The sequence below is a fragment of the Bos grunniens genome, chromosome 4 (assembly GCF_055505025.1).
Source record: "Bos grunniens cultivar Pamir isolate PY7600 chromosome 4, Bosgru_T2T1.0, whole genome shotgun sequence".
Classification (NCBI taxonomy): domain Eukaryota; kingdom Metazoa; phylum Chordata; class Mammalia; order Artiodactyla; family Bovidae; genus Bos; species Bos grunniens.
The window spans coordinates 59,291,027-59,305,669 of NC_141168.1; the positions used below are offsets into that span (position 1 = coordinate 59,291,027).

A 14,643-nucleotide genomic window follows, 5' to 3' on the forward strand; every position below is an offset into this window, starting at 1 on the left:
GAAGTGATGGGACCAGATGCCATGATCTTCGTTTTCTGAATGTTGAGCTTTAAGTCAACTTTTTCAATCTCCTCTTTCACTATCAAGAGGCTTTTGAGTTCCTCTTCACTTTCTGCCATAAGGGTGGTGTCATCTGCATATCTGAGGTTATTGATATTTCTCCAGGCAATCTTGATTCCTGCTTGTGCTTCTTCCAGCCCAGTATTTCTCATGATGTACTCTGCATATAAGTTAAATAAACAGGGTGACAATATACAGCCCTTGACGTATTCCTTTTCAAACTATTTGGAACCAGTCTGTTGTTCCATGTCCAGTTCTAACTGTTGCTTCCTGACCTGCATACAGATTTCTCAAGAGGCAGGTCAGGTGGTCTGGTCTTCCCATCTCTTTCAGAATTTTCCACAGTTTATTGTGATCCACACAGTCAAAGGCTTTGGCATAGTCAATAAAGTAGAAATAGATGTTTTTCTGGAACTCTCTTGCTTTTTCAATGATCCAGCAAGGATGTTGGCAATTTGATCTCTGGCTCCTTTGCCTTTTCTAAAACCAGCTTGAACATCTGGAAGTTCACGGTTCACATACTGCTGAAGCCTGGCTTGGAGAATTTTGAGCATTAGTTTACTAGCGTGTGAGATGAGTGCAATTGTGTGGTAGTTTGAGCATTCTTTGGCATTGCCTTTCTTTGGGATTGGAATGAAAACTGACCTTTTCCAGTCCTGCGGCCACTGCTGAGTTTTCCAAATTTGCTGTCAAATTGAGTGCAGCACTTTCACAGCTGAATACTAAAAATAGAGGTACCTAAAGGAGATCAGTCCTGTGTGTTCTTTGGAAGGACTGATGCTGAAGCTGAAACTCCAATACTTTGGCCACCTCATGTGAAGAGTTGACTCATTGGAAAAGACCCTGACGCTGGGAGGGATTGGAGGCAGGAGGAGAAGGGGATGACGGAGGATAAGATGGCTGGATGGCATCACCAACTCAATGGACATGAGTTTGAGTGAACTCTGGGAGTTGGTGATGGACAGGGAGGCCTGGTGTGCTGCGATTCATGGGGTCGCAAAGAGTCGGATATGACTGGGCACTGAACTGAACTGAGTGATCCATCAGTCTCACTCCTTGGCATATATCTGGCAGAAACCCTGGTCTAAAATGATAATGGTAGCCAAGTGTTGATCGTAGTGCTCTTTACAATGACAAACGTTAAGTTTTCATTGTTTAGTCCCTAAGTCATGTACAACTCTTATGATCCCATGCACTACATGGAAGTAACCTAAATATCCATTGACAGAAGAAGGTATAAGGAAGATGTTGTACATATTTCCACAGGAATCTTATTCAGACATTGAAAAGGATGAAATAATACCCTTGGCACCAACTTGAATGGACATGAAGACTGTCATACTAAGTGAAGTAAGTCAAACAGAGAAAGAGAACTATCATATGAAGTTGCTTACATGCAGAATCTAAGTAAGATTGATAGAGGTGACATAATTCATGAAGCAGAAAGTGATTCACAGACTTAGAAAGCCCACATATGGTTACTGAATTGTAAAGGTGGAGGGCAAGGATAAATTAGGAGTTTGGGATTGACAAATATAACCTACATTATTGAAAACAGATAACCAAGATGGACCTCCTGTACAGCACAGCGATTGTGCCAATATTCTCTAATAATCTGGGGGAAAAAAAACTTGAGAAACTATGGATACGTGCGTATGTATAAAGGAACCATTTTGCTTCATATCTGAAACTAACAACATTGTTTATCAACTATACTTCAAATGAAAAATTAAAAGAAACAAATAGGACCTAAATAAAATGAAAATTTCTGCACTCCTGAAGAAACTAAAACAAAAGGAAAGATCACCCACACAATGGGAGAAAAGATTTGCAAAGGATCAACCAAAAAGAGATTAATCATTAAAATGTACAAAGAGTTCATGCAGCTCAGTATCAATAAAAGCAAACAATGCAATCAAATAACAGGCAGAAGACCTAAACAGACATTTCTCCAGAGAACATATGCAGAACTCAGAGGCATGTGGAGATGCTCAACATCACTAATTACCAGAGGAATGCAAATCAAAACTACAATGAGATACCATCTCTCATCAGTCACAACGGCTATCATCAAAACATCTATGAACAATAAAAGCTAGAGTGGGTATGGAAAAAACTGAATCCTATTGCTGGGCATGTAAACTGGTACAGCCAGTATAGATAACACTATGCGGGTTCCTTAAGAACTAAAACTAGAGATACCACATGCTCCAGCAATCCCACTCCTAGGCACATCTGCCTAAACCCACAGTTCAGAAGATACAGGCACCCCAATGTGTTTTCAGCACTGTTTAGTAACTGACATGGAAGCAACCTATTTTTCCATCAATAGAATAAGGGGTAAATAAGATCTGATACACATGCCAAATGGAATAATACTCAGCCATAGAAAAGAATGAAATAATGCCGTTGGCAGCAATATGAATGGACCTGGAGATTCTCATACTAAGTGAAGTCAGTCAATAGGGAAAGACGAATATCACCTGAAATTGCTAATATGCAGACTCTAAAAAAAATGATACAAATGAAATTATTTACAAAACAAAAACAGACTCACAAACTTAGAAAACAAACTGAGGGTTATTACCAAAGGGGAAAGATGGAGGGCAGGGACAAATTGGGAGTTAGAGACTTATAATACATTTGATACTGAAAACAGATAGCCAAGAAGGACCTGCTCTATAGCACTGTGAACTCTGCTCAATATTCTCTAAAAACTTAAATGCGAGAAGAATTTGGGAAAGAAGAGATACATATACACGTATAACTGAATCACTTTACTGTGCACGTGAACTAACAGAATACTGATAAATCGACTTCAAATGAAAATGAAAATTGAAAGAAACAAATAAGATCTAATTATTCTCAAAGGCTTTTGCACAGCTGAGGAAACCATGAACAAAAGACAACCCACACAACAGGAGAAAATATTTCCAAAGATTAATCTTGAAAATATACAAAGAGTTCACGCAGTTCAATATCAAACAAAACAAACAACACAATCTAATAATGGGCAGAAGATATTAACAGACATTTCCCCAAAGAACACACACAGATGGCTACATGGCACATGGAGAGATTCTCAACATTGCTAATTAGCAGAGAAATGCACATCAAAACTACAATCAGATATCACCTCACACTAATGTGAATGGTCATGATCAAAAACCTACTAGACATGGATCTAGAACGATCTCCTGTATATAAAAAATAAAAGAGCTGAACTGAACTAAAAAAAAAATCTATAAACAATAAATACTGAAGAGGATGTTGAGAAAAGTAAATTGGTACAGCAAAAGGTAAATTATGGAGGACATTATGGAAATGCCTCAAAAATATTAAAACTAGAGCTAGTACATGATCCAGCAATGCGACTCCGGGGTGTATATCTGGGGAAACTATGGGTAAAGGATACGTGTACCCCAGTGTTCACCGCAGTGCTATTTATAATAATGGAGGAAACCAATATGCTACTGACAGAGGAATGAATAAAGCAGAGGCACATGTGTACAGTGGTATGTATCACCCAGCCATTAAAAAGAAGCCATTTGCAGCAACACGGATAGGTCAGGAGATCCTCATCCTTAGTGAAGACAGAGGAAGACAAAGATCTGATATCGCTTATATAGTGCATCAAAAAAAAACGATACAAATAAAGTTTGCATCTGTTTGCAAAACAGAAACAGAATCACAGACTTAGAATACAAACTTCTGGTTACCAGAGGAGAACGGTAGGGGACGGGGATAAACTGGGTGTTTGGGATTAACATGTCCATACTGCCATATTTGAAACAGATAACCAGTAACGAGCTGCTGTGTAGAAAAGGGAACTGTGGTAAAATTCTGTAGTAACCTAAATGGGTGATGCACTTGGAAAAGAATATATATATATATATATGTGTGTGTGTGTGTGTGTGTGTAACTAAACAACTTCACTGTACACGTTCAACACAACACTGTTAATCAACTGTGTGTATGTGCTCAGTTGTTCAGTTATATCCAACTCCTTGTGACCCCAATGAACTGTAGCCCACCAGGCTCCTCTGTATACTCCAATATAAAATATATCTTAAAAAATAAATTAGAAAAAAAAAAAAAAACATTGACAAGAAACAAAAAACAAATGTCCAAGGTGTCTCCCTATTAAAAGTGGTTAATCACATTGCTACCAAAAGTAATGCATGAACAGTGATTAGATCTAGATTTTTTTTCAACACCTGTAAAAGACACTTTTGGAAGAGTTGGGAATATTTAAATACGGTATATGAAGAGTTGATACTGCTGAATTAAAACTCACTTTCTTAAGTGTGATAATGATACTGTTTTAAGTAGAAGAGAATGTTTTAGTCTTAGGAGAGGCATGCTTAAGTTCTTAAGGAATGAGATGTCAAGTGTACAATTTGCTTTTAAAAATTTACAGAGAGGACTTCTCTGGTGGTCCAGTGGTTAAGAATTTGCCAGCCAATGCAGAGAACATGGATTCGCTCCTTGGTCCCGGGAAGATCCCACATGCCATGGAGCAACTATGCCCATGAGCCACAACTCCTGAAGCCTGTGTGCCTAGAGCCTGTGTGCCACAACGAGAGGCCACCGCAATGAGAAGCCCACACACCACAGCCAGACAGGAGCCCTCACTCGCTGCAACTAGAGAAAAGCCACAAGAATGAGCGGTGTAGCCAAAACAAACCAATGAATAAATAATTCTTTAAAAAGTCACAAAGAGGGGACTTCCCTTTTTGTCCAGTGGTTAAGACTTCATCTTTCAATGAAAGGAGTGTGGGCCCAATCCTTGGGCAGGTAGCTAAGACTCATGTGTCTCTTGCCAAAGCTCCAAAAACATAAAAAAAAAACAGATGCAATATTGTAACAAATTCAATAAAGACTTAAAAAATGGCCCACATTAAAAAAAAAGGCACTGTAAAAACAAAGTCAGAATAGCATCAAGAAAGTGAAAAGACGTACTACAGGAGAAAATATTTCATTATTTGGTAAGAGATTTGTATCTATACTATACAAAAAAAACTCTTACCTCAAGAATAAAGACAAACAAACCAATTAAAAATGGGCAAATGATCTAAACAGTTCTCCAAAGAAAATATACAAATAACATAATCACATGAAAAGATACTGAATATCATTAGCCAGCAGAAAACCCACGAGTTAACCACTTTATACCCACTAGTATGGCTATAATAGTAATTAAAACATGAAGACAGTAGGTGTTTTGGAGGATATGGTGTACTAGAAATCCTCATCCACTGTGGTGGGGTTGTAAAATGGTGCAGCACTTTGGAAACACTGGCAGTTCCTCAAAAGGTTGGGCACAGAGTTACCTATAAGCCCAAATTTCCACCCCTAAGTATACACTCAGGAGAATTAGCAATATGAGCTTGTACACAAATACTCATGATAGCATTATTCATAATAGCCAAAAAATGCAAACAACCAAAATGCCCATTAACTGGTGAAAGAATAAATAAAATGCATCATATGCATGCACGGGAACATTATTCAGCAGTAAAAAGGGCTGGTATACTGATACATGCTACGATACGAACGAACTTTAAAAATACACTAAGTGAAAGAAACCAGCCACAAAGCATCACATGTGATTCCATGTACATGAAACATCCAAAACAGGCAAAACTAACAAAAGTAGATTAATGGTTTTTACCGCTGGGAACAATGGGGAAAGAGAGGGGGAATGCCTGCTAATGGGATGAGCTGCTTCTGGGGTGATGAAATGTTCTGGAATTAGACAGTGGTACTGTCTGCACAGCTCTATGAACATTATAAACACCACTGAACTGTATATTTAAAATGGATGAACTATGTATCTCAATAATACTATTTTTAAAGTCAGAGAGAAAGCAAAAATGGAAAAATGTTAACAACTAGTGAATCCAGAGTAAGTGTTCATTCCATCATTATTTCCCAATTTCTGTAGGTTTGAAATTTTTCTTAAGAGATGAGCAAAATAATGCTAACAAAATGTGGTGTGGGAAAATCAGCATTGACCTCAAGTAACAAAAGTTTAATTTTTCAAAGGTGAGTGGATTCAATGATGGGAAGAGCAGGATGTGACCAAAATCAATAGACAAGTTACCCATTAATCACAAAATCTACAGTTAAGGCACTCTCACCTGGTTGAGAGGTATCAGTCCATCCCCTCTTGGCTCGTACACAATAATCCCATCTCGTATTGGGGTCCTTGACAAACTTGCCAATATCTCTGAATAGTTCACAAAAAGACATCTGGCTGGCACGATAAACAGTGTAGTAGAGGAGGGCAGCCCTCCATAAAAAGGGGTCTTTTCTAAACAGGACACTGTGAATACTTGCCAGTCCTTCCTCTGTGGGGTTATTTGGCTTTAGTTCAAGTTTTTTACGGCCAGTCCAACTGTTCCATGGCTGCTGAAGGTTGTTAATACCTCGAAAATAATGTGTGCCTATGGAGAAAATAAGGCACATGAAAAGCAAGAAATGCATTCTCATGTTAATTCTTCTCCAAGAAAAGATTCTACCAACAGTTCTAAAACCAAATTGATGTGTATGTAACAAATCAAAACAAAGCAGAAAATGGCCTGACCCTAATGCCTTTGGGTTTGACTGAGGACACTGCCTTCAGAAGGATTGTATTTCTCATTAGAAGAGGTATAACTTTTAAGGAAATTTATTTTCTTTTAAGAGAAGAATTATAACTTGATATTTGAAAAGAATCTCAGAGGTCATTCCCTCAGTTGAAGGGGGGTGAACTGGCAGATGCTTTGCCGTCTGAGCCACCAGGGAAACGTGAACTGAAATCCAGAGGAGTTAAATGACTCTCCATTTACACAGTACCCTAAAAAACTTAATTTGAAATGAGACACTAATATCTTCACTTTAAGTTCAAGTGACACCTAACAATTTCATCACTTTTTGCCAAATATTACTAAGAAAAAAAACATTACAAAAAACAGGTGCTTGAGGTAATTTATTATTACAACTGAATAAGTGGAGAAGGGTGGTCACCTACCTATTTCATGCCTCAGCATTCCTTCCAGCCAGTGTTCTCGTGCAGTGGAAACATTGATGGTCAGCGTCGGACATCCATTTACTACTGTCATGGAAGCTCGGGAAAGCAGGTCCTCAGTGAGATGAACTACAATCTAAGAAGCAAAAGTTAAAATACACACACACACACACACACACACACACACACACGACGGAACACAGAAGGCATGGGGAGAAAGTTTTCACAGACAACAACAGACCCATAAATTAACACCTTTTTCTTTTGTTTATACCAAGAAACCAAGAAGCTGAAATGCAGAATCGCTTTGACCCTTGGAATTTTGAGCTTTGGGGAACTCAAGAACCTTTACTAGATTGAAAGAAAAGTAGACAGCTATGCGGAAGACACAAAGAATTGGAACTGTGCCTCTGCTCTGCTCTCCAATATAGTCCCTGGGATGAAACGATGCGAAGGAAGGTGCAGGAGCCAGAGTCCTAGTCACTGCTAGATCAAAGCTTATTTTGAGACTGAACACTAGGAACCAGCCACTAATAAAAAAAAGCCGCTGTGGCAAATATCTTCCTTAATAATTTTCCTAAACCAATTCATATACTCCCAACAAGCTACACAAAAATGGTAATAAGGGGAAAAATAAACTGAACACAAGTCAATGCAACAAAAACTTAAACTTATATTTAATTAGAAATCTGGATGACTTATTTAATGAGTAAAATAATGTTGGGAAAACATAACCCGCAGGAAAAAAAAAAGAAAAACACGTAGCACTCACTGAGAGTTACAATGTTCAGTCAACTCATCATGTTCACTCATGATTTCATACCTCACCCATGCAGCCTTCTTTCATCATGTACTTCCTAACATGACTCCAGATTCGAGTTTTAGATAGCAGGCTACCACCGGTGGCCTGTTCAAATTTTTCATAACTTCCATACTTTTGTAAAGTCAGTTCCATAATATTGATGGACTGTAAAAGAAACAGAGATAAAGTAAATTGTCTCCAATTACTCTGATGTGAGTACTGAGCTATATGCTTATCATGACCTGTTCTGTGTTTACTGATTTACAAATTAAATTGTAGCTAAGCACATTTTTCTAATCCTAAAGAGTTTTCACTCATTTTCACAAGTTTTTACAAAACACTTATGTACATACTTCTTAGCATGGGATAAAGGGGCTCAAGCACTACACACCTGTCAGTATCTAACAGGCTGAGTTCTTAGTTTCTCTTGGCTTCTCTGAGACCATCTGGTGGTTTTGCAGAACTCAGAAGGTATGTTTCCAGACTAATCACTAGTATATAATTACCACTTGGATAAAGAAAAAAATATTTCCAATTTTTAAGAACACACAAAAGAATCAACCACTCTTCTATGATGATCCTATAGAACTTGATGTTCTCCTTTGACAGAAAACACAGTCTCAATATTACTAAAAATACTTTGTATCTATCATTCAGGGCAGGGTACTATCTACTTTTCATTCTTCATAAATTTTCACATGAAAAGAATATGAACGTTGGGATCTTTTTCTGCAAACAGAAATATACAGAAAGACTAAGAAAAGTAAGAAAATTCGTAAAAAATCACAGATGATGACCATCTATGGGAAAGCCACCAAAAAGGTAAACATAAGAATAGAAAATGCTATTGAAAGATCTTCTGGAAAAAATCTAGAAAATTCACATATATATCTTATATGAATGGTGACGGAAGCTAGAAAATTCAGACACCTGTTATATTAAGTCTAAAATTTCTAGCTGTCATCAGACTAGTAAAGAGATGAAAAGTACAACCTCTAGAGTCACACTACCTGAGCTGATATCCTGGCTCTGCCACCTTCTGGCTGTGTGACTCTGAGCAAGTTACTTATTACTAAGCCTCCTCATTAGTAAATGAGGATAACTACAATAATGTCTACTTCATGGTTCTGTTGAGAAAAACTACCAGCCTCTGTAAAGCACAGTGGCAGATACAAGTAGTCAATACATGTCAATTATTACATCAGCATTGTAATCACCACCATTATGTCATCATTCTTTATAAATATCACCACTGTAGATGACAGGCTCAACACAAAAAGTACAGTAAAGCGCAGGCACTACAAGTTATAAGTAAACATATATATCCCCACTGCTACTGCTGCTGCTGCTGCTGCTGCTAAGTCGCTTCAGTTGTGTCCGACTCTGTGCGACCCCATAGACGGCAGCCCACCAGGCTCCCCCGTCCCTGGGATTCTCCAGGCAAGAACACAGGAGTGGGTTGCCATTTCCTTCTCCAATGCATGAAAGTGAAAAGTGAAAGTGAAGTCGCTCAGTCGTGTCCGACTCCTAGCGACCCCATGGACTGCAGCCTACCAGGCTCCTCTGTCCATGGGATTTGCCAGGCAAGAGTACTGGAGTGGGCAGAATTCTTTACCACTGTGCCACCTGGGAAAACCTTGGTCCAAAAGCCAGAAGCACTGAATTGTCCTGGAAACTGGTTTCAACTTCAGAATTTTGCCTGCCTCCAAGATGCGTGCATACTGAATCAGAATCTGCATTTTAACATTTCCCAGGTGATTCACCAGCACAGTAGAAAGCTAGAAGGGTCTCAGAGAATGGGAACACAGCAAATAACCCAGAGGCTAATTTACTTATCTGATAACCAGGATAATTAAAAGAACAAATTAGCACATAATTAAAAGCCCATTTTAGCAGATTCAGTTCAGCTCAGTTGCTCAGTCGTGTCCGACTCTTTGCGACCCTATGAATCGCAGCCAGGCCTCCCTGTCCATCACCAACTCCCGGAGTTCACTCAGACTCACGTCCATCGAGTCAGTGATGCCATCCAGACATCTCATCCTCTGTCGTCCTCTTCTCCTCCTGCCCCCAATCCCTCCCAGCATCAGAATCTTCTCCAATGAGTCAACTCTTCGCATGAGGTGGCCAAAGTACTGGAGTTTCAGCTTTAGCATCATTCCTTCCAAAGAAATCCCAGGGCTGATCTCCTTCAGAATGGACTGGTTGGATCTCCTTGTAGTCCAAGGGACTCTCAAGAGTCTTCTCCAGCACCACAGTTCAAAAGCATCAGTTCTTCGGCGCTAGATTAGCTAAGGTATTTGCATACACTGGTCTAAGGTCACTAGTAGGAGTAGTAGTTAGTAGTTAAGTCCCTAAGTCGAGTCCGACTCTTGTGACCCCATGGACTGTAGCTGCCAGGCTCCTCTGTCCATGGGATTCTCCAGGCAAGAATACTGGAGTGGGTTGCCATTTCCTTCTCCAGGGGATCTTCCCGACCTAGGAATCAAACCTGGGTATCCTGCATTGCAGGCAGATTCTTTACTGACTGAGCTATAAGGGAAGCCCCTAAAGGTCACTAATCATCAATATACCAGTGTTAGAAGAAAGTGAGAAATTTTGCCTTAATTACATAAGATACAGAAGTGGTACTTCTATATTGGACTTATATTTAGACCTAAACAAAAGCTAAAGAAAATTTTTATTATAACTTGTGCTTATAAGTTTTTAAAAGTATCTACTTAATTTAGGAAAAATTAGCTTTTCTAGTATATGCTTACTCAGTAGGAAAATGTTATTATCTGGTTACTATTATAGCAGATATAAAACAGTCTAGAGAATTTGGAAAAACTTAAATACAGGTGATCCTAGTTATCACCAACAAATGGTACTTAATAGAAGGCTACTAAGAATTCGGTCTAGTCAAGGTTATGGTTTTTCCAGTGGTCATGTATGGGTGTGAGAGTTGAACTGTGAAGAAAGCTGAGCACCGAAGAATTGATACTTTTGAACTGTGGTGTTGGAGAAGACTCTTGAGAGTCCCTTGGACTGCAAGGAGATCCAACCAGTCCATCCTAAAGGTGACCAGTCCTGGGTGTTCATTGGAAGGACTGATGCTGAAGCTGAAACTCCAATACTTTGGCCACCTAATGCGAAGAGTTAACTCATTGGAAAAGACTCTGATGCCGGGAGGGATTGGGGGCAGGAGGAGAAGGGGACGACAGAGGATGAGATGGCTGGACGACATCACTGACTCGATGGACATGAGTTTGAGTGAACTCCGGGAGTTGGTGATGGACAGGGAGACCTGGCATGCTGCGATTCATGGGGTTGTAAAGAGTCAGACACGACTGAGTGACTGAACTGAACTAAGAATTCACATTCATAGTAGGTATGCATTTATATTCATAATTGGGAACAAAGATTTGATTGAAAATTTATCCTGAAAAAGTACTCTAACAAATATAAGATTAAAAAATTATATTGGCAGTTTAACAACACTGGGGAAACCTTGTTCCTATCAACTATTACATACATCAAAGAAAGAATAAAAATAGTGGGAGCTTTTTGGAGAAGGGATGTAATTTTTCTATCAAAATGACATACAACAGCACATTTTTTCTTTCACTGCACGACTTACATGCACCAGCATGGTAGCAACCCTACATGGGAGCTACACAGATGGTCCCAAAAGCTTAGCTTAATATGTCATATTCAATCATTCTTCACTGAAGTGCCCATCCTGTGGTCATCTCTAGAATTTTTTTTTTATTAATTTTCAACTGGTCCAACCTAGACACATTTGTCAGTGATCACACAGATTTCTAATATCCTTCACTGACTTCCCAATCCATTTGCATTAGACTCCAACATAGAGAGACAGTGGTTGGACAGGTGAATAAATTCAAGTTTTAAGAGACAAGTCAGCAGTGTTCAGTGGTTACTTCATCAGTGAGTATTTCTGTGTGACAACAATTTCTGCTTCATTATGCAACCTCCTAGGAGAAGGCGATGGCACCCCACTCCAGTACTCTTGCCTGGAAAATCCCATGGACGGAGGAGCCTGATAGGCTGCAGTCCATGGGGTCGCTAAGAGCCAGACACGACTGAGTGACTTCACTTTCACTTTTCATTTTCTTGCATTGGAGGAGGAAATGGCAACCCACTCCAGTGTTCTTGCCTGGAGAATCCCAGGGACGGGGAAGCCTGGTGGGCTGCCGTCTATGGGGTCGCACAGAGTCGGACACGACTGAAGCGACTTAGCAGCAGCAGCAGCATGCAACCTCCTACAGGCCACAAAGATTTTACAAGTATGATTTCAACTTTGGAAAAAAGAAAAGGCAATAAGCAATTTTAAAAGGCACAAAGAAGCCTGGAAGGATACACCCAAACGCTACATGATATGATGTTCATCTTTGGGAAAGGGTAATGTGCTACACTGATGTTTGTTTGCACTTTACAGGAGTTGTTTAAATTGTTTACAATATGCATAGGAAAAAATCATTTTCCTATGAAAAATGTCATAGGAAAATGACATTTTCTATGTCATTTTAGGAATTGTACAATGATGTGTTCAAGGTATACAATGTGATGACAATATATATATACACACACACTGTGGAATGAATAGTACAATCAAATTAATTTACAAATCCATCACCTCACATATGCAGTGGGAACATAAGATCTTAGCAAATTTCAAGTATAAAATATATTATTATTACCTATAATCATTATGCTGTATTTTAGATGCCCAGGACTTATTCCAAGTTTATAACTGAATTTTGGTACCCTTTGATCCACACCTCGCCACAAGTTTTTATTTTTTAAAATAGGAAATAAAAGAAAGTTCATCCTTTCCCCCTAGAGCTCAGAGAATCAATATCTATACCACTTTGGGAATCAAACTTTCATACACCCTCACATGGTTAATATGTTTAAGAGGCAATAAATTTCATGTCAAAATCTCTCTTCTCCATTAATATCATTTAAGTTAATCAGAAAACTACATCTCCCAATATTATTTGGTGGGAGATTCAAACAAACATCAGGGAATTCCCCAATCATCACTTTCAGTTTGCCATTCAGAATATCCCTTTCCTATCTTCAAATATATCTCTACCATTTCTTTAACTTCCAATAACATTCAAGTATTAAAAGAAAAAAAGTTCAAGTTAATTTAACCAATTTAAAACATAAATCATATATCTAATTAAAGATTTTTCACCTCCCCTAGGCAGGGCCTGGTCTGGGACCTAAAGAACTTTCACTAGGAAAGGAAGGCATAATCAGTGATTTGAGTCCTCCTCATCTCTCCCCCATTTCCCTTCAGCATATTGAATATTCAGTACTTTTAATATATTCTGTGGCTCAGCGGGTTAAAGAATCTGCCTGCAAATGTCGGTGACCCTGGAGACGTGGTTTTGATCCCTGGGTTGGGAAGATCCCCCTGAAGTAGGAAATGGCAACCCACTCCAGTATTCTTGCCTGGAAAATGCCCTGGACAGAGGAGCCTGGTGGTCTACAGTCCATGGGGTCACAGAGAGTTGGACATGACTGAGTGACTGTGCTTTCTGTGTACTGAATATACTCAGTATATGGAAGAAGGAGTGAACAATTCCTGTATAACTGGTTCAGCTGTGATCCTTCTCCCTTGACTATAATGCTATGGCAGGCCTTTTACAGAAGGTGCCTCCACTGCACAGCTAACTGACCAAGCTCCTTCCAACAGAATCTATGCAAGACCCCCCCTGAGGTGGACCACTACCAAAACAACTTTTACGAAATTTAAAAGTACAACAGACCTTCATCAAAAAACAAGAAAAAAATCTCAAGGAAACAACCTAACCTGGCACGTAAAAGAAAAAGACAAATATACAAAACCTAGAGTCAGCAGAAGGAAGGAAATAATCAAGATTAGGGAGGGCTTCCCTGGTGGCTCAGATAGTAAAGAATCTGCCTGCGATGCGGGATACCCAGATTTGTTCCCTGGGTCAGGAGGATCCCCCGGAGAAAGGAATGGCAACCTGCTCCAGTATCCTCACCTGGAGAATCTCATGGACAGAGGAGCCTGGTGGGCTACAGTCCATGAGGTCACAAAGAGTTGGACATGACTGAGTGACTAACACTTTCTTTCAAAATTCTAAAGGGAGGGGATAATGAGCTTTTAATAACAATGATAATAATGATAACCCCTCCTTCCTAGAAAATCCTTATCATTCAGGTAGCCCTTGCACTGGAAAACCAAGGCAACTTGACATGACTGAGCAACTGACACTTTCACTGTCTTCACACTCCCTGGTGGCTCAGTGGTGAAGAGTCTTCCTGCCAATGTGGGAGATGTGAGTTCAATTCCTAGTCTGAGGAGATCCCACATGCCTTGGAGCTAAGCCCGTGCATCACAACTATTGAACCTGTGCTCCAGAACCTGGGAACTGCAATTGTTGAGCCCACATGCCTCAACTCCTGAAGCCCACACTCTGCAGAGCCTGTGCTCTGCAACAAAAGAAGCCACCACAATGAGAAGCCCACGCACAGTGCAGGCCCCACCTGCCACAACCAGAGAAAAACCTGAGTGGCAATGAAGACCCAGCACAGCCAAAATAAATAAAATTTTAAAAAATAAATATTAGGAAGGAAATAAAATAGATTTTAAAAACAATAGAAAAACAATAGAAAAACAAAAACAAGAGCTGGTTCTTTAAAAGGGTAAACAAAATTAACCTCTAGCCAGGTTCACCAAGAAGAAATGAGAGAGTACCCAAACAAAATAAGAAATGAAAAAGGAGAAATC

The 14,643-nt window shown here is 39.4% G+C and overlaps 2 protein-coding genes across 6 annotated transcripts in view; one reads left to right on the forward strand and one right to left on the reverse strand.

Annotated features, from left to right (window-relative positions):
- The window catches only part of ANLN (anillin, actin binding protein), a 175,184-nt gene that overhangs the window by 44,833 nt on the left and 115,708 nt on the right, over positions 1-14,643 (forward strand). The gene's annotated exons all lie outside the window — the stretch shown is intronic.
- Positions 1-14,643, reverse strand: part of MATCAP2 (microtubule associated tyrosine carboxypeptidase 2) — an 86,489-nt gene that overhangs the window by 16,793 nt on the left and 55,053 nt on the right. For all 5 annotated transcript variants that reach the window (XM_086396563.1, XM_086396560.1, XM_086396562.1 and 2 more), the window contains 3 exons: positions 7,896-8,039; positions 7,076-7,208; positions 6,204-6,509 (listed from right to left, as the gene is read on the reverse strand). In XM_086396563.1, the coding sequence (XP_086252689.1) occupies positions 6,204-6,509; positions 7,076-7,208; positions 7,896-8,039 (583 nt within the window). The remainder of the gene's footprint in view (positions 1-6,203; positions 6,510-7,075; positions 7,209-7,895; positions 8,040-14,643) is intronic.